The sequence below is a fragment of the Pinus tabuliformis genome, chromosome 7, assembly GCF_031772625.1.
Source record: "Pinus tabuliformis cultivar Carrire ecotype Pingquan chromosome 7, CPIR1, whole genome shotgun sequence".
Lineage (NCBI taxonomy): Eukaryota > Viridiplantae > Streptophyta > Pinopsida > Pinales > Pinaceae > Pinus > Pinus tabuliformis.
The window spans coordinates 1350499173-1350520433 of record NC_142293.1 but is presented as its reverse complement, the minus strand read 5'-3'; the positions used below and the strand labels follow the sequence as shown (position 1 = coordinate 1350520433).

Genomic DNA, 21261 nt, shown 5'->3' with positions numbered 1-21261 from the left:
TTAACTCTCTAATTCACATCAACTGTCAAATCAGTAGCTTGTATATTATGGAGAAGCTGTAATCTTTATTTAATTTAAATCAAAACATTTTTATGTTCTATGAAATACTTAATTTGTAAGGTTTTATTCTTTTCAGGGATTGGTATAATATGGAGAAATCCAAGCGAGTAAAAGCATTTCGATGTGGGGAGTTTGATGATTGCATATTGAAGGCAGAATCTTGTGCAGGTGCTCCTACAAAGAAGAGAGAAAAATATGCTCGTCGTGAAGATGCTATTCTTCATGCCCTTGAGCTTGAGAAACTGCAGTTTGAACGAAAGAAACAGTCCTCTGCTCTTGAAACAGTCCACATTGATGAAAATAAACATGCCACTGTGGTGAAGCAGTCACAAAATTGTGTTGTTGATTATGACAAAAATAAGAGCCACCATGCCTCTGATAATTGTGGTGACATTCTAGATTCTGAATTGCATCTGGATGCTGAGCAGTTAAATTTATCAAGTCAACAGACACTTCCGCAGTTTGATGCCGTACAACTGTCACTTCAGAATCTCAGACATGGAAGTGAGATGAATTGGGAAGACGAAGGCACTGAAGGCACACCTAGGATGAGAGGTCTGCAGGACTTTGGGTTGAGAATTGCGCCTCCAAGAAAGAAGCCCAATCTAGCTACGGTTTGTGAAGATGTTGGAAAAGTAATCCCTTCAGAGGGCTGTGTGCGAAATCCCTCTTCCATTGCTCGTTGCATGGGAAATGGAAGCCCTTTGAACAGCAGTAGAGGACATTCTTTAGGCCTCAAAAGAAAAAGATCTCATGTGGGCCATGCTGAGGAGTCTTCTGTGAAAAGACGTGATCGACGCCGGCCTCTTACACAGGTTTTACAGAGTAGTGCAAAATTACCAGTGCCTTGTTTTTCTGATTTTGGTTGTATGACAGTCGACTCAGCTCAGCAGGTGTTGAAGGAAAGAGGAGTCGGTACTTCGCAACTAAAGCAAATTAAAAAGTCAAGTTTTTCTGCATTGCCTAGTAATAATTCAGATTACATGGGAATTTTTTCCAAAAGAGAGAGCTCATTACCAGCTTCTCAAGATGTATTTGAAATCAGAGAGAAGTTGGCTCAACCAGTTTCTTTGTTAGATGATAATGCATGTTCTAATTTGCTAGAGCAACCAAGTTCCAACTATGGTGAAAAAAGTGGTCTACAGTCTGTTTATGGAGTAGGTGAAACTGCACTTTCAGGTCAACTTTTCTTTCCTTTCTCCATGGACCTGTTCAAACTTATTCATCTTTTGATTTTATGTATTGATGCAAGGTTGGGCAGATTCACAGTTTATATTATGCTGGATATTAGATAATATTTCTTTCCTTTTCTGTCATCTTAATAAATTTTCTCCTATTTATTTATTATTGCTCTTCAGATGACATCATTAGACAGTGCATTGGATACTTCCTGTGCTTGTTGACTCTGTGTAGGTCCTGTAGGACACTTTCTCCTCTTCACCTTCTTCCTCATCAACCTGTCTTACAGGCTTCTAGATACTCTCTCTCTCCCCTTTCCCCTCCTATTGAATGTAATATTTAGTTCGTGTTTTCTTTGATAATGTATACTTGTCTTTATGCTTCTGGGATATATTATGGCACCCCTACTGTTTGGTAACACTAATTGTAGCTTCTAGTCTCATTGAACTTTCTTTTGGTTATTTGTTGGACATTAATAAAGTTATGTTATCTCATATTAGTTTCCCTGGTATAGCCATCTTCATTGTACAGACCCACCTAGGGATTTGGGGTTTCGCTGGACATGCTTAGAATTTTGCTGACACGCTTCAGGATATGTATTTTATGGTAAACCTTTTAAGGAACATAGAGTATTAGCCTGTTGAAGAACATAGGCAGATTTTGTTGGAGTAAACAATGAACATAGATCTCAACTTGGTATCAATGTATCTTCTATATTGTAAGTGTTATGTTAGTAGATACTAATATTAATTGTAAATGGACATATGATCAATGTAAAAGTTAGTTGCGAAGGTGAGTGGTTAGGTGTCTAAATTACCATAACCAACTTAGTGTGCTATATAATAATGTAATGAGGGCTCTTAACTTGAGAGCGTAATATATGTGGTGTGGTAGCCTACCTCGCTTTCTGGTCATTTACTTGCTGCAGCATTAATATATATGTCCGCATTATATTGTTTGCATCATCTAATGATGCACCCACATAAAATCCTACATGATACCAAAACATTGTATTGATTTTGGAGTCTATGAAGCCTAAGTAGTTACTGAATTAGAAGGTTGAATATAAAAGGCATCATTATGCCTGGACTCTGAAGTGAAAGTATGTCAAAGGCCTGTGCAAGAGAAGAAATAGTGGCCTTGAGTTGAAGGTGAGACCATGAACTTCTACCACAAGTTAGGGAAGGCCATAGAAGCAAATGGGGAGGGCACCTTGTAACCAAACAACGTAGTGGTTGTGACATTGGTATCCAAAATTGTACACTAAGGAATTCAAGTCATCTCTTGATGTAGTTTTCTGCAACTCATGGGCAGACATCTGCAATCAATGATGAAGGTGACAGATTTGAAGAACATTGCATACTGAATATATTTTGTGGATGAAAAATAATTTATATAGATAATATTTAATCATGAAAGCCTACTGAGAGAGATAAACATTTGACGGTAACATTGAGGCAATATTATAACACTGAATCTACAAGATTTTCACTACCCCTGTAGGAGTAGACACAACCTAGCAGGGAAGTGTTTTTTTTGTTTTGTTTTAAATTTTACTAGATATTAAATGAGCTAGACTTGTTTCCACTAACATGTTTCTATTTCTGTATTGTCATTTGACGTGCAGAGAGCATGATCTTTATCAAACCCACATGAACCATAACCACGTAGCAAGATTATTTGGATAGGACATGAACCATAACCATGTACACAAAAGTGGCAAGATTATTTGAATAGGACATGAACCATAACCACGTACACAAAAGTAGCAAGATTATTTGAATAGGAGATCTTCATTAACATAATAACGTCCAACAACATACATTTTCAAGATCTGATTTTGGCAAAAGAAATGATAGCATATGGTTGATAATTTATTTTCAAACATTTCTCAGAAGTGATCATAATGTATATTCTTTGACTTCGGCATAAGTCATGCCTTAGGTGTGGAAAGGAGTGATGCATAGAACTTTGAACAAACATAATCCCTAAGGAATTTGTATTTTATAGAAATTCTAAACATTTAAATGGTTTAGTTGAAAAATAAGAACATGAAAAAAATTATGTTTATTGTTTGAAATGTCTAAAATGCACATTGCATTTCTAGAACATTGTAAACAATGTCAATTGGTTTATGACTTTGCTTTTCCTCCAAAGGATACCAAGAGTGAATAAACATTATAGTGATCTATTTTGGATCATACTTCCCCATATAGGAGGTTTTGGTCTCTGGCTTTGTCTCTGAACTCTTTGGCCTCTGTTCTTGGCTTTGGTTCTGAACTCTTTGTTCTCTGGCTTGTCTCTTGGCTCTGGTTCTGAACTCTTTGGTCTCTGGATTGTCTCTTTGCTTTGGTTCTCATCCCTTCTATGGTTCTCATCTCTTTGGTCTTTGGCTTTGTTTCTTGGTTTTGGATCTTCTTCTTTTCTTCAATGCAATTCTTGGAGAACTTGCAAAACTCTACCTGAGAATCTAGGCAAGATTTCTTACTATGACTACCTTGCAATGAATATGAAGCTGCAATATTAGAAGTTTTTAAGCTTCTTTCTCCCTTTTCGAAGAGCTTGGCTTCTCCTTTCACTGCCTCTCGTATTGTTGGTACTTTTTTTTTAACTTATTGCCTACTTTATCTTGGCTGCTGTACCTTCCATGGTCTTTCTTCATGATTCTTTGGGTGAAGCTCCAGATGGAGTTTCCAACAGTCGCCATTTTAGTGCCCAATTATCTTGCAATGGATACAAAAATGATTGATTTTAACCTTTCTCATTTGTCTTGGCATTCAACACAATGGTGAGAATGGCCTTTGGTTACACGGTGATTCTTTTTCAATGATAAGAATTTGAATATAAATCCCAATATTGGTATGTTAAATGTCCTCTTTTCTTGCATCTCTATCTAGTTTTGTCCGCATCCTTAAATTTTGCTCTTCCAAGTGCTAGGCTTTCTTTTTCAGCTCCTCATTATTTGCTTGAATCTACTGATTACAGTATTGCAACACCTGGAATATTTCTCATTTTAGAACTGTAACCATAGCTGATGTATTGTGTCTCACCTGAAACCCCTTGTGATACCATAGGGTCTATAAACTGCTGCAGATATTCCATTGGACAATTGGTTACAACAGATATATGGTATGTACTTCTATGAATAGTGATACAATAAATATAGTGAGAATCCAGAATGTTGTGGAAATTTCATATGTTTAATGCTCTTATAACTGTAAATTCATATCATCCACAAAATTAGGACAAATAAACACCGTAGAAAAACATGGATTCAATATTTACCATATAGAAATTTTCATTGGAAAAACAAAGAAACTTGTGTTGGAAGAACTCTAGCAAGTGGACTATGCCTTATTGTTTTATTAAGACTATTTTGCAAAAATCGTAGTGAAGACTTACCTTGAAGTTTAATAGCCATTCTGGCCTGTTACATGTTGATGATTGTAGCTCAAGCAGGTACTTCTGCACAAGTTTGAGTGTCGAGGCATGCGACGTCGCCCAAAGTCTCCTTAGACACTTGCTCTAGTTTGAGCAAGTTTTTTGTGTAACTTAGCCTAAGTTAGAATTAGGAAAAACACATAATTATTATGTTGGCTCATTGAGCTAAAGTAAACTTAGGAAAAGTAAAGTAAATCGCTCGAGTGAATATGTTTATCTCAACCCTTGATCTCAAGTGAGGCGAGATCCATTCTCAGCCGTCAATCACTTTGAAGATTAGGGATAGGGATTTAACTCAATGTAAAGTTATAAAAGCAAGGCTAAGGAGAAGGAGAAGACACCATACAACAACACAAGATTAAGAGAGACATCTCAGTGAGTGTGTTGGGTTTGACGAAAGGGCAGCAAGGAGATCTAGATCAGCGAAAGAGGGCTTGATCAACTGGATCAAATCTAGTATTTTATGTATTTCCTCAGTTTGGCCATTTTCCCAGGAAGGAAGCCCAAGTAAGTACATAATTTTAATGAAGAACTCTAATTGGATGGAATCTGTTGTGTCATTTTACATGAATGAAATTGGTACATATTGCTTTCTGCTAAATTTATTCTTTTAGTACCCTAGTTGTGATTTTATTTAGTAAACCTAAATTTGCTCAGAAGTAATTGATGGATTGCTAGGATAAGAAAAATTAAAATGGTATTAGAGCGTAAACATTGAGATACCAATCTCATAATCACAGGTGCCAAGTTTGTACTGGATCACTAAGGCTAGGTTTGATTGCAATCGTACATGCGGAATTTTTTTAGGCAGGTCGAAGAAATCGAATGTATGGTTTGGTTGAAGAGCAATTTTTTTAAGGGGTTGAATTTGGCTGATTTTTGTGTTTGGATGAGTTAAAGATTAAAATAAAATTCGAAAAGGAGAAATGTGGGCTAGTTGCTAGCGATAGTGGCCGACAGGCTAGCCGAGCCACATTGATTGTTGGCAGAGAGAACTTAAAAAAAAAAACCATGGCCACCAGGAGTGCACTTACACCAGTGGGAACAATTTGCAAACACGACGATGCAGGGTGTCTCGGGCTGAGAAGGATTGGTCGGCTGCTAAGGGATTACCAGCTAGTGGTCGCACAATGTAGAGAATCTAGCGGGTTGATGACATGACTGTTGTAGCTGAGACAACTGAAAGAAAATCTGAGAGAAAGGTGAAGTAGGGGGTGGTTATAACAATTACTGGGGTGCTCAATGCAGGATTGATTTGGTTAGTGACAAGTGCTTGAGGAGTAGAGAAGACACTACTACAGGTGATAAGGCTAACCGCCGCAAATGGCAGGGTTAGGGCCTGCATGAAAACAACTGTCGTTGCTCCAGCAACTGGGACACAATGAGATGGATGACAACTAAGAGAGCGAGATTGGGTGTTGTCAGAAAAGGAACCGCAACATGAGTCGGGGCCGGTCACTCTACGTAGAAGTCAACCAACCGACAAAAGGATGAGTCGTGGCAAAGCTAGACATAGAGACGTGTGCTGGGCATGAGTAGGAGTTAGATAGGCTATGAAAGGGGTTGAGTGGCATAGGTGCAGTGCCAATGGGTTGCGTGGAAGAAAAATCCATAGGCAATAGACTAGAAGCCCCCAGAGATTAGCGAAGGTCATCTCTCAGAGGAAGAGAGGCAAATCATACCAATTAGGGCGTGATAGAATGTTTCACTAATTTTCCGATTTCGGCATGGCATTGATTGGTCTGAGGTTCAAGGACAACTTTAGTCCATTGAAGGAGAGGATAGCACTGGTTCTCAAGGAGAACAAGCTATGGGAGTCTTCAGTCACCCAGGTTACAACTCCTTTAGATGCTATGGCTCTGGCATCTCACGAAATGAAAGACGTGAAGGTTAGGCATATCATCATGGATGAGGTGAAGAATCATATGACCCCTCACATATTAGGGAGGGATGCCCATGAGATGTGGATTGGTTTGATGAGCCTATATTATAGTGGCAATCAAAATCGGAAAATGGTGTTGAGGGAGAAGCTTAGAAACACCAAGATGACTGAATTATATTCTGTGGTGTCATACCTCACTGGGATCCTACTACTTTGAGATGGGCTTGTAGCTATTGGGGTAGCCTTGCTAGATGGTGAGCTAGTAAGGAGAACCTTGCTAGGGTTCTCAAAACCTTGGGCCACCTTTATGATAAGCGTTCTAGCAAGAGAAAAGCTACCAGATTGGAACGAAATGTCGGATGATTTTACCCATAAGGAAATCTAGGAGAAATCTTTGTTTGGAGTGAAACAAAAGAGTGGGGATGATGAGAGCCTTGCTCTTGCCAGTGGGGCAACGAAGAACAAAGGTTTGAGTAGTAGAGGTAAGGAGTCAACTTCATAGCCAAAGAAGAAGTACTTGACTAAGGTCAAGTGTTTTGCTTGTCATAAGATGAAATACTATGCTTCACAGTGTCCAGAGAGGAAGAAAGGGAGAAAGGGCATGCAGTTAGCTGTAGCTACATTATAGAAGTTCACGACAAGTTTGCTAGGAAGTTTGAAACATAATTCGTACTTGTTTCCTACCTTACCTCAGGAACATTACTAGTGGGTACATGGCTATTAGATAGCGGAGCCACAAGCATATCAAAGGATCATAGGAACAATTTGATAGCTTGATTAAGTGGCACTCATAACTACATGTGGAGTTTGGTGATGATGCCAAGCATGCAGTTAAAGGGGTTAGAACAATGATATTTCAACTTGATTTAGGAGGCAGGATGGAAGTAAAGGACGTGTTTTGGGTGTTGAAACTCAAGTGAGTGTGCTCTCAGTCTTTATGATGGAGAAGGGGTTCTGTGTAGCATTCCAGGATGGGAAGGTATTGATAAAAAATCCATGGGATTTAGCTTTGATGAAGGACATGTCGTAAGAGTTAGAGACAAAAACATATATAGGCTAAAGGGCCAACTTATTCAAGTCATGGCATGAAGCAAAGCAATGATAGAGAGAAAGGAGCATGTAGACCAACTAATGAAGAATGATCAAGGTTGATCAACTCAAAGGGAGTCAGCCTTTAGGTTCAGGAAGGGAGGAACAATAGAAAGATTCCTCCAAATCTGTCAAGAAGGTCTCTTGCAATGAGATTACCTTACAAGATGTTTAGGAGCAATAGGCTTCTAGGAACCATGCCAAGGAAAGCAAGACTTCAAGGATATTTCCATAGTAAATGGCAGGGAAGGCTTCAAGTTCAGAAGGAGCAGCCAAGGCAACAGATGTAGTTCCAAGAATGAAGTCAATTCCAAGTGGCAAAAGTTCCTCCCTTGCTAAGAGGGAGCGTTGATGATTGTAGCTCGGGCAGGTACTTCTGCACAGGCATAATTATCTAGGCGCGCAAAAGTTGCCCACTGTCTCCTTAAACACTTGCTCTAGTATGAGCAGGTTGTTTGTGTAAATTAGTCTAAGTTAGACTTAGGAAAGGCTCATAATTATTATGTTGGCTTATTGAGCTAAAATAAATGTAGGAAAAGTAAAGTGAATTACTTTAGTTAATATGTTTTAATCTCAACACTTGACCTCAAGTGAGACGATATCTAATCTCAGCCATCAATAATTTTAGAGGTTAGGGTTAGGGATTTAGCTCAATGTAAAGTTATACATGCAAGGCTAAGGAGAAGGGGGAGACACCATACAACAGAAAATTGAGAGAGGCATCTTAGTGCGTGTATTGGGTCCAAGGAAGGGGTAGCAAGGAGATCCAAATCAACGAAGGAGGGCTTGATTAACTGTATTAGATACAATGTTGTATGTATTTCTTCAATTGGGCCATTTTTCTAGAAGGGAGCCGAATTAAGTTCAAAATTTTAATGAATAACTCTGATTGGGCATAAGTTGTTGTGTCATTTTTCCTAATTTAGATTGGTACATTTTGTTTTTTACTAAATTTATTCTATTAATACCCTAGCTGCGACCTTATTCAATAGACTTAAATTTACTTGAAACTAATTATTGGATTGCTATGGTAAGAAAAAAAATAACATTACTTAATTTTGCAAGTGACCCTTCATTCTTGGTCTACTAGGTATCTCGCTTCTCTGGCACTATCCAATTATGGAACACTAATGTAGAACAAAAATTCTACTAGTGGATTGAACTCTCTTCAAATTCTCCCAAACCCTCTTCTCTCTTTTTTAACTGAAGGAGCCAAAGTTGGAGGTTCTTGATATCTCCTGAGCTTCCTTTGATTTTTTTGAGACTAGTTGTGTTTGACTTGGTCAACTTGTTGGGGGCATAACGTTTCACTTAGAATTGAAATTGCTGTTGTGATCTATTACCTATGGGTAGAATGCATAGGAGAAAATTTTCTCCTTGATGGTCCTCAACTGACATGCAACAACCCCTTGTAGCCACCAGATAGCTCGATGTGCCTATTTCTCCACCTCTTGAGCCAACCATGTGCTCCCTCGCCCATTTGTTATGATTGTTTGTTTGACGGTGGGTTTCCCGACCCCAAAGTTATGACTTTTCATTGATATAATTGAGTGTTTTTTGTTTACTTTTCGTGGACACTTTGGGGCATGGATTGGTGGGGGGATTCGGCGGAAAGAGTGGGCTAGGTCTGTGCTCTTGTCTCCTTTGCCCAATTTGATGGTTAGTGTTGTATCCTAGTCCTAGGGATCTCCTTTATTGGCTATTGGCTCTGGGGTTGACACTACATGGACATGGGAAATCCCGATTTTGGTTGCGTGGTCCTGCTTCTCGATTCCCATATATGTCACTCCCTTCAACTCGTTTTGACCCCATTCATCATTTTTCCAATTCGAGTCCACATGTGTCCACTGGTTCCACACAAAGTTCGCCTCCCCCTCCCCTTGTCCACACTTTGGGTTGGGCATGGAACAATGCCCCGAAGGTTGATTCAGCTAAAAAGAAAAGAAAAGGCATAATTTGGTCACCCACAATAGGAAACATACCACAAAATGCAAAAGATGGCCGGGACATACACATTTAGCACATGGTAAACAACCAATCATAAGCTCTACCACTTATCTATGGCCATCAGCCTGGTTCCTATGAGCCCTAGATGAGTCCCCTCCACATTGAGGAACCCATGATTGTCCCAACCCCTGGTGGGCAATGAACCCCCCCACCTAAAAAGGGGGTACCTACTGCTATATACCACACATCATGCTCTCATCCCTTGGAGCCCTGAGCAGTTACGAAGAAAAATCAATAAAAAGGCAAAAGGCATATGAAGAAGGGTGGAAACACAAAGGTCGAGGTAACTTATGTACCATGATTTCTCCCTCCTACACTCATACACCCAAGTGTGGGCTTCCCCTATTATAGCTACCTTTGTTTCCTAACATGTGGCTTGGAGTTTTCCCTTGATCCCAACTCCATCTCATCATTATATCATATGCCACCTGCTATGTGATGGACTACCATGGACATGCCACCCCCTTTAAAAGTTGAAACCACCTAATAGGTCCTTGGTTAACCCTCTTGTTAAGATTGGAGACACTTGTACATGCCAAAGCCCGCTATGGAAGGGCATGCCACCATGAAGTGCCCCATTGATTCCATGATTTGTAAACTTTTACTTGATTATTCTAATGATTTGCTGTATTGGAGGGCAAGGGGATGCATTGGATCTTATGTAGGATTGTAGGTGGGTCTCCATTTGGGCTTGGTTTTCTATATGGGGTCCTAGCCCTCCAGAGGGCCACATGGGCACTTGTAGGGTGAGCATTGAGAGCCATGGGCCTCCACCATAGCAAAAATTATTTCATGGATCCCCAACACCGCTCATTGATTGCTCATGTTCCACCTTTTGGATGAGGATGATGCACCTAGTTCACTTTGTCCAGTCGGCTCCACACTTCCACCATATACTTGGCAGATGGTCCACGGTCCAGAGGATGTCTCTTACTGCGGTGGGAGGGCTTATGTCATCATCCTAGCCCTTACAAATGGTATTTAGGCACTTTCGATCTACTTGGAGACCCTTGAGGATGTCCTTGTGCCCCCACACCCACTTGGGATCACCACAGTTCTTGCTTGAAAAACAAGGGGCCAACCACTTGTCCACTATGTTTTGAGTCCACTCTCTCATCATGGCCAACTTTGGACTTCATTTGGCCTTCTCAATGGCCCAACGACTCATTACGTTGATCATTCTGCTCTCTTGAGAGGCTTATTTTATGTTATTGAGCTATTTGGTGGGCTTGTCACCAAAAGTATTGCTATTATGCACATTATTTTATTTTAGGGGCGTTACTAGTCCAAATTAGGCCAGTCGAATCCCTTAGAGGTTGGTATAAATAGAAGAGAGGCATTCTCTCTGATTCATCATCACTTGGATTGGATTAGTATCTCTTACGAGATTTTCGCACTTTTTGCTGGGAGGAATTTTTGGAGATTTTCTTGATGCACTATGATTGGATTTTCGCTATTGTCTTTGGAGCTTCTCTCTAATGCGAAGTTGATGAATGGATATACTCTCTCTCTCATGTAAGTCAAATTTTGATGCTATTCTTGTTATTTTACTGGTTTACTGCATGTTATGATTATCATTATTCTTGTATGGGTTAAAGTAAATGCGAAATTCTTCTGGGAACCTTGAATAAGTGATTTAATGCATGCGTTGTACTTGAAGAGAGTGGGTGAATGTTCCTAGAGGCACCTCTTAGGTTGAAAGACCTCGAAACTTCATCTCTTTGGCAAATTTGAAGTATAAATCCCTATTGACCTAGTTGCTACCCTTGGAGAGGCTAACAAAGATTAATTAGGGCTCCATAGCACATGAAAATTCTCGATACATGTGTATCTTGACTCCATTAAGCCCAAGCAATAAGACACTGATTCTCGTATCCCTTTGGTGGTCAAATTTCCCTCTCTTTTCTTCACTTTTCCCAATTCTAGGCCTAACCCTAGAAGGTCTCCTAGGGCATCACACGAAATCTTTTGTAGCCATCCAAACACCTTGAAAATTGGTCCACAACTGCGCTGGGGTCTTCTCAAGGGGTCCTCCAAATTTGAGCACAATTTGACGGTGGAATCCTGAGATATCGCAAGCCCTAGCTCGAGGATCATTTCTCTCCCTAGGTTGATTTGGGTTGGTGTTCTCACTTGGATCATTGCATTCAAATTTAAAAAGAAAATTAGTTCTTTGATCCTATTCTCTTCCCTAATTAGGTCAAGCCCCTCTTTGGTCGATCAACTCCATACCCTTGACCTAGTTTGGGTCCACCTGGGTTCTTTGTGGTCCCACAACTTTATAACTCAAATTCCACAAGGACTACATAGAATCCATTTCTCCATAAGGATCCTTAAGTCTAGGAAGCCCCTTGTCAAGGCATATCCTCCAACCCTAGGCCAAGGTATCCTCATAGCCCTTCTTAGAGAGCCCATCACCTTGCTTCTCAAGCAAGCTATTTAATTGAGTCTCTCTTGTGAATAGGCTTTAGGAATCACTCCTTATCCGATCATTGATCCATTCATCATTGTGATTCCTCTTATACCGGGTCTCCTCCCACCGGTCAAAGTCTGTAAAGAGCAGGGAGCCTTAGGTGAGGTGACATTATCGCTCCATTGTTGCCCCTTGACCTAGTAGTTGCTTTATAGGATCCCCTCCTAGGACCCCAGCTAGTTTGAGCGGTAACATGACCCATCATTGAAAAGCTCTCAGATTGCTCTTACAACAAAATCTTGCACTTCTAGAGATAAAGTCCAGAAGCTCAAGTGCGAGACCTGTAAGAAAATCAAAAAGGCAGAAAGATTCTCTTATATTGATAATTATTTGTGATATTCCTGTAGACTTATTATCTTTTCTTTATGTTCTTCTTTTATCTTTGTTTCATCAAGCAATTATCAAATAAAAAACATGAAGATCAATGACACCACATGTAGGCACTTAGCCAGGACTAAAACCCCTCTCTAGGGGAAAACTCAGTCAAACTCTTCCACTAATCAAATTGAGATAGACCAAGACCTTAGACCTGACCAAAAGACCTTCCTCCTCCACCAAGTTAGCTTTACATGATGATTCAACAAACTTAAATAGTCTCTTCTTGTCCAGCAGATACAACCAAACAACAATCCAAGATTTCAACCAACATCCAAAATTTTGGCCCTACTTCAGATCCATAATTTCGGCCTCCCCAACAACTTTCAAATTTTGCACGTGTGAGAATAGAGAGAAAAAATTCAACTTCTTTTTGCTTGACGAAGCCTTTCTTCTCCTTCGCTAGGGTTTTCTTCCTCTTCCTTGAATTTCACCCCCTTTTTCTGTCTCTAGCTACTGCAGATCGAATTTGTGGTTGGTGCGCTTCAAATGAGTCAAGTTGATGCGCTTTTATAGTGGATTTTGGGTCCCTAATTAGGCCGACTTGGTGGAGGAGGCCTAAATGGCCTTTTTTACATAAAAATAAATTTCCTTCTTGATTGACAAAACCCAAGAAGGGTCTTTTACATTATGACATGGACAAGGACACTTCACATAAACCCTAGAAGCCTACAATGGAGGCTTTGACCTAAGAAGTTAGAACCATTGGCCCAAGCATGAAATCCATGCTTTAATAAGTCAATTTTTTTTTCTTTATTTTGACAAATACATTATATCACAACTCAAATACAATTATGAAGACCGACACTAGTTACATTTTCAACACTCCCTCTTAACTAGGGAGCTATTCATAATTACATATATAAAAAGGTACATGGAAGCTCTCAAAGTGATATACTCTATGAAAAGTCACAACATATGCAGTGCTACAAATTAGATACTTGACCAGGGTACTCTAATCGGGTGGGACTAAGTTGTACTCAAACTTTAGCCACTCTAGGTACCATTAGACTTTTAAGCTCTAACACCAACCCAAGGATCCAGGTGCATATCCAAGGTCGAAGCCCATGACCAACGCCACCCTCCCTACTTCAGGATCTAGACATCAACCCTTAGGCCAACCATATGTCCTCCCAAGCATTTGTTGGCACAAGATGCTTCTTCTCTTCCTTTTCAACTAAATTAGATATATATCCACCACTCCAAGCATGCTTCAAAAGTTCAATCCTTTTATGGAGAGGTCCTACACAATCACAACCCTAATCAATAATAAACCTTCAAATATATACAAGTAAACTCAAATCTTCGGGGTCCTCAATCATTTATTATCATCAAGTTATCAAAATACAACTTATCAGAAGCTTTCTTCTTTCATTTCTTTAGTAGCACCAAATACAAACTTAGTACTTCTCAAGTATTTTGTTTGCAAATCCATCTGTAGTACTTTTATTCATTCCTCGGTTTCATTCTTTCTTCACGGTATTCATTATGACTGTCATAATATGCCCTCCCTCTTAAGCGATGAGATATACCCTTTCTTTTATCCAAGCTCCATCTCTACTTAGGGAGATCAACAACTACCTTTTTTGTAACATCAGAGAAACTTCAACCTTTCAAGGCTTCATTCTTTCTTATGGCATCAAGGTCATCTTGATAATCATCTTTCTTGTAGCTTCCTTTATCATGCTCATCATCTTTAATTATGAACATCTTCAACATTTTGAAGATTATGTACCTGCAAAACTTTAATAGCACAAATATATAGAAGCATGAAGTTAACTATATCAAAATCATAATGGAAGCATCAAAACATTCAAGCTTTAGACATCAAATACCTAAACCTAGTTAGGTTTATAATTAATAATGGTCACATCTTTTTACATACTAGACTTCAATTTCTTGCTAGGGTTTTGTCATAAACCCTAGACTCCATTTTCGAGACATCAAGCCTTAGATATTAGCAATTCAATCAAATAACAATCCAATCATAGTACTATAGATATAAGGTTTCAACAATGTGTTTATGTTAGACTCTATTAGGGTTTGTTGCAAACCCTAGATTTTATCATCAAAACTAAATCATATCAATATCATCATGCCCTAAAATATCAATCTCTACCCTAGATTTCATCATCAATCAAGATAACATATTTTCATATACATATCTAGGGTTTCATTATTATGCATTAGCTTCTCATGTCAATATCTATTAGGTAAACCCAAGATACAAACATCAATACATCAAAGTTAGATATACAACAATTTTGACTAGACTAGGGTTTCAATCATACAGAAGAATATACACCTAGGATTTCTTTCATAGGATCTTACTATAACTATTGCAAGGGCTTTGTTCATAAACCCTAATTCACCATACCCTAAAAATCTAGAGTTTTATTGGATAACTCTAGGGTTTTACCATGACATTACCAAAACCCTAAACTTCAAAAGAATATAATTTTTAAACTTTATCAACAATCACAAAGTAAACTAGGGTTTCATTATTAACATTAACATACCCTTAGCAACAAGAGGCTAGGGTTTTACAGTGAACCCTAAGGGTTAGAGTTTCACAAGAATGATCAAATGACAAGAGACAATATAACAATTGTAGATTCAATCTAATGATTAGTCAACCTAACAAGAATCGTTTGATTCAAAACCCTAGACATAAAGATGTTAGTAATATAAAGCAAATTTCAAAAGAAGAATGATGATACCTTATGTATGAAGAGGAACTTGTAACAAAACGTGTAGTCTAAGACATACCTTAGGTTGTTCTTTAACAAACCTTGTAGGACTTCAGCGCTTAAAGGGCTTCCTTTGCAACAAAACTTCTTTCATGATTCAATTCTTTCCTTAGAAGTTACCTCCAAAACCTTTGTGCATTTTGCAAGCTTTCTTAATAAAGGAAAATATAAGGAAAAGGGTATTAGCATACAATACAAGCAAATCTCGATTTGTGGAGGAAACCAAACATAAAAGAAGAAACAAGGAATAAGGTACTTATCTTTTGGTAAAATGGTGAAGGCTCCTTCTTAATCTAGTCTCTGTGAGGGATACCTACAACTCATCAAAAACACTTCAAAAATTCCTTACAAAATATATTAGATCTCTGAGTTCTAGAAATCAAAACATAAAAGATAGATTTTACAAAAACTTAAAACAGTAATCTAGGAGGATATGCAAGGAAAGACTTAATAGCATAAGTCTTTGACTTCAGATTCCTCAGTCTTGTTCTTTTTAGGTCGAGCTTCATTGACAACATTTGCATGTTCTCTATCTCTCTTCTTATTCCTTGCATTCTTAGGACATTGACTTTTGTAGTGTCCCATTTTGTGACAACTGTAATACTCAATCTTAGATAGATCAACCTTCTTCTTTGGTCCTTTGAAGTTTGAACTTCTTGGATATTCCCTTCATCTTGTAATGAGCAGAGTAGGTATTAGAAGTGTTGTTTTCTTCATCCTCCTTTTTGTCACTTACGAACGAGATGCGGGCTTCTTCTTGACTGCATGCATTCCACATTTGTTCAAAGGTTGGAGTATCTTACCAACTGCTAATTCTTGATGCAAAAGAGCTCCAAGATTTTGTAGACCTAGAAGTGTAGAAATTACGAGTTCTTTTTCTAGTACAACTTCATCAATTGCTTCGAGTTCATCTCTTATTCTGGATATCCCTACAAAATATGATGACACAATATCATATTTTGTCATCTTTATTGTTCTTAGTTCATTCTTGAGGCTAGCTATTTGACCAATGTTCTTGATGGTAAATTACTTGGAGAGGGCTTCATACATTTCTTGAGCGAAATCTATATTGGATATGTATGGGATTAGATTGTCCTTCACTCCATCTACTATTAGATTCATGGCCAAGATGTTGGTTTGTCGGTTTCCCTGAACTGCTCCTTTCCTGCTTCGTCGGTAGGTTTTGTAACTTTTCCTTGAACAAGATCCAAAACTTTATGCTTAGCGAGAATAAGCTCTATACTATTCTTCCATGCCCTGTAGTTAGAGTCTCCTTCTAGCTTGTTTTTTGTCTTCATTGAGGTTGACATAGTCTCTATAGATAGTAGGCTTCTCTTCTTATACGATCCTTTCCTTAATTACCTTCTTTTGTTCCTTCCTTCTTAACCCTTCTTTCAATTGACCTTCAAGCTGCTTTTTTCCTTCCTTCTTCACCTTAGCTCTGATACCATGTTAGAAAATCAGAAATGCAAAAAGATTCTCTTATATTGATAATTACTTGTGATATTCTTGTAGACTTATTATCTTTTATTTAAGTTCTTCTTTTATCTTTGTTTCATCAAGAAATAATCATCAAATCAAAAACATGAAGATTAATGACACCAGATATAAGCACTCAAACTCTTCCACTAATCAAATTGAGATAGACCAAGACCTTAGACCTGACCAAAAGACCTTCCTCCTCCACCAAGTCAACTTTCCAAGATGATTCAACAAACTTCAATTGTCTCTTCTTGTCTAGCAGCTACAAAGCCAACAACAATCCAACATTTCCGCCCCCAACATCCATAATTTCCTACTGTAGATCCTGAATTTCGCCCTCCCCAACGACTTTCGAATTTCACATGTGTGAGAGTAGAGAGAAAAAATTCGACTTCTTTTTGCTTGACAAAGCCTTCCTTCTCCTTTGCTAGGGTTGTCCTTCTCCTAAATGACCTTTTTTACATAAAAATAAATTTCTTTCTTGATTGACAAAGCCCAAGAAGGGACTTTTACATTATGACATGGACAAGGACACTTGACATAAACCCAAGAAGCCTACAATGGAGGCTTTGACCTAAGAACCATTGTACCAAGCATGAAACCTATGCTTTAATAAGTCAATTTCTTTTATAATAAAATTTCTTTTTCTTTCTTTTGACAAATACGTTACATCATGACTCAAATACAATTATGAAGATTGACACTAGTTACATTTTTCAATAAGACCTATTGCACCTTAGAGGGCGCCATTGTCACTTCACCAACTCTCTTCTTGCTTGTGGCAAGCTCTCCTTTTACACAAGGGGGGCCTAGTCACACCAAGTTAAGAGCTCTCCAAAGCTTCTACTTCATAGTCCACCAACCAAATAATTTGATCAATTAGGGATTATGTGGAAGATAGGATCACTAGGTTTATTAGAGTAATTAGGGTTAGAGTTCAAAGGGAATATCCCCAAACATCATAATTACAAGATTTCTCAGGAGAGTGGAAACCTAGCAAAACGATTTTTATGATTTACAAAAAGGTATGAAGTGATGGAGAATGAAGGATCAATGCCTTGGCTTATCAATGAATTTCCTGGCATATGGAGTTAGACAAGGAGTGAGTATGTTTGAACTTTGAAGGCTTTGATTGGAGTGAGTAAGAGAGTGAAGAGCCTTTCAATCAAACCCTAGCAATTTTCAATCAATTGGAGATTTAAGGTCAAGGAATGTTATTCTAAGTTTCCTTGATGGACACTAGGTGACAGATCTTGCAAAGGAGATTTTAGAGCCATAAAATGTTCAACATATCATGAAACTTTATAGAAACTCTAATTTTACAACATTGCAGAATGGAAGAAGATACTCATAATAGAATAGCACAATTCACCATAGCATCACTTCATCCATTCAAGAGCAAATCCATCCACGTAATTTTATCCTCTACAAGCCAATTCACTCAACTTGAAATATCCATAGCCTATTTTTTACAAGAGGAAACTTGCAGAAAATTTCAGATTAGCTATGGGTTTTCTGCCCCAAAACTCCATGAGAAAATGAGAGGAAGTGCACATCTATTCATAGAGGAGGTGCTCAACTTCCCTCATAATAAAATAATAATTTTCTAAGCTAAAATCACCTAAATTAGCCCAAGGAGGGGCAAAAGGCCCTTTCTACATATTTATTAATCTAAGCTAATATTAAATGGAGCTTCTAATGCCACATGTACAAAAATCAGGGTCTCAAGCCCTCAGAAGGTGACCCCTTTCCACAAATGAATGGCAAAAAGAGGGTGCTGGTGCAGCATCCAGCCTCAAAAGGCCCTTCAACGTGCATTTTCTTCCTCCAAATCAGTAAATGATCAGCAAATGTGGGGCATAAGGGATTCAAAACACAATAACCATGCCTCCAATGACCTTTAAAGGGCGAATAAGACCTCTAAACAAGTGGACAAAACCATTTTCCAACCATACAATGACAATTCAGCCCTCCAAAATTTTCAGATCAACATCAATATTCATAGGTTAGCCCTGGGTTCCCAGCAGGTCGGCTCATCCTTATAGTTATTATCCAAATCAATTCAAACTTTAATACAGGTCGGCCCTAAAGAATTATTCTCCAGCGCTCATGTGCATATTTATAATATCAATCACTTTATTCATTTTAGTCTGTTGTTACTCTGTTGGAGTTAGAAACTTAGACCTCCTTGCATTTGTCAGATCAGAACATGTATTGCTGCTGCAAACAGTATCCTGTGTCATGGATTGTTCTCTTGTTACAGATTTGCCCCTTTCATTTTGTTTTTTAGGTCTGTACTAGTCTAACCAATATTCAAAAAGCAATACCTATTGCAGTAATGAGCCCTCTACAAAACCATTTGCTTCTGCTAAAGACGAATTGCAGGTTCGACATTATTGCAGATTTGTAATGCAATTTAGCTTGGGCTTCAACACTTACAGCAACAGTAGCCTCATAGCACCACCACTGAGCCATATTACATATTATGTAACCACGACAACTACTTCTGGCTGATAGACTTCATTACCTTCTGGACAAATGGGCCTGAGAAAGGCCTGAGAAGGTTCTCGTAGCTCTTGACATCGAGTCAATTATCCAAAGGAACATTCAAGGTACAGTGCTTCCCTTTTCCATATCCTATATCTTTAATGTCACCTGTTCCTAGAAAGAAATCTATTCCTTTTCCTTTCATCTGTAGGAATGCACAAGTCACAAAATGTTCTTGAGTAGGCTCTCTTCAATCTGCAATTTGTTTTGTTTTCTCCCAGGTTTGCCAAAACATCTGTATGTTCCACTTATGCATCTGTTGAAGCATATTTACATTCATACCCAATATCTCTCCATTCCTTTGTAGATTATTTTCTCACAGTTTTGATTTCTGGAGAAGAATGCTGCTCTTGCCGTGGCCTAAAAAGTGCTCTTGGTGATATGTTAAATGCTTGGTCTAAATTCTATCATTTGCATGATTAAGAGTAGCAAATTCCAAGGGGGTGCACTGGTACAGAGTCCCTGGGCTATCAGAAGTTTCACGATTTCAGTAGTCCACTTCATTTGTGGCCTCTTTTTGGGTATGAAACTTTCCTCCATAGTTATTCTTCTAATCATTTGGACTTGGTACACAATGCTGGTGTTCATCTATGGCCAGCGTTACAGCAGTTTTGACCATAATAAGGTTGCTCAGCTTAATTTCAGGCTTCTCTGTACAATGTTGCCAGCTATATCCTTCTCAATGTAAAATCTTCATTCATGGCCTTAGAGCAAGTGAAAGTTTTCCATAGTTACCCGTTGCAAGTAATGGGGTTAATAAGTACTATAAGGGTGAAGGGTCTAATAATTAGTTTTCAACCACAAATAAGTGTCCTTTAAGGCCTAAAACATGCTCCGCAAGTTTTGACCCAAAATTGCAGAACTCATAAATGGTCCCAACAGGTCCATTACTCAGCATTTCTTGCTCCAAAAGGATATGAATATTGAAGACACATTACTAGCAATCCATTGCAAATCATTTATACAAAGTGTGGATTGTGCATGCAACATCCTCTAGCACCAACAAAGTCTATGCAAAACTTGAAAAGCGGCTTGGCTTATGCCAAAATCCTTGATACATCTAGCCACAACCATACATAAAGCCCAAAATATCAATGGTCCATAGGAAAACATTCTTAGGCATAATGACCAATCAGAAACATTGAACAACCATGCCAACAGTTGAAAGGGATTTATCAGGATCATTTTGATCTGGACCCCAACCAGTAACCGGAGCATTGGTCTTAAGCACAGGTCAACCAGTAACCAGAGGATCAATGTTGACCATAAGCTGCTCTTGGCCATCATTGGTTGGCTCAAGGGAATTCAAAGTCTCAGAAATGGCTAGTACCAAAGTTGGGAATTTATTGTTATGCATTGAGGGGATGCGGTCAATTGTGCTTGTGTTGCCTTCTCTCATGAATTTGTAATGCCAGTAGAGATGTTTCTACTTCAATTGTATAAACGTATGGCACATTGTTCATACACAATCTCAGCTCTTTAAATTTAGTGTTTGTTGTATGTAATTAATATTAGGGCAACGTCCCCTATGTTGGGAACCTTGATGTCCCATGTAACATGCCCTGAAATCTGGGGGTCTCTCCACATGTCCTCGAGATGTGTTCCCATCCCTCTGCAACCCTGAAACTTGTTGGAACGTTGGTCAAACTACGATAATGTACATGGGGTGATATATAACAACATGATGAGGGATGATCAACTAGAAGTGGTAAATGTAACGTGGGTAGCATTCTTTGGGCTCCTGAGCATGTAATACTTCAACATTGATATATCTGACAATTATTATTCGCTCCACATTTATGCGTTTCTATTATTTTGTTATTCTCTTGCATAAAGTACTACAGTGTTTGTTTGACAAATTGGCCAGCTGTCAATTTTTTATTTATATAAAAAGTGATCTTTTGTGGAAAATGGGTAGACTAAATTGTTTCCTTTGGGTGAAATCAGTGTTTTTAGATCAAATTTTTGGCCAGAAT

General features: G+C 38.5%; 1 protein-coding gene across 1 annotated transcript in view; it reads left to right on the top strand.

Annotated features, from left to right (window-relative positions):
- LOC149252560 (uncharacterized) overlaps window positions 1-21261 on the top strand; it is a 76315-nt gene that overhangs the window by 34323 nt on the left and 20731 nt on the right. Inside the window, exon 2 of the mRNA XM_089454185.1 lies at window positions 137-1239. Within this exon, the coding sequence (XP_089310311.1) occupies window positions 137-1239 (1103 nt within the window). The remainder of the gene's footprint in view (window positions 1-136; window positions 1240-21261) is intronic.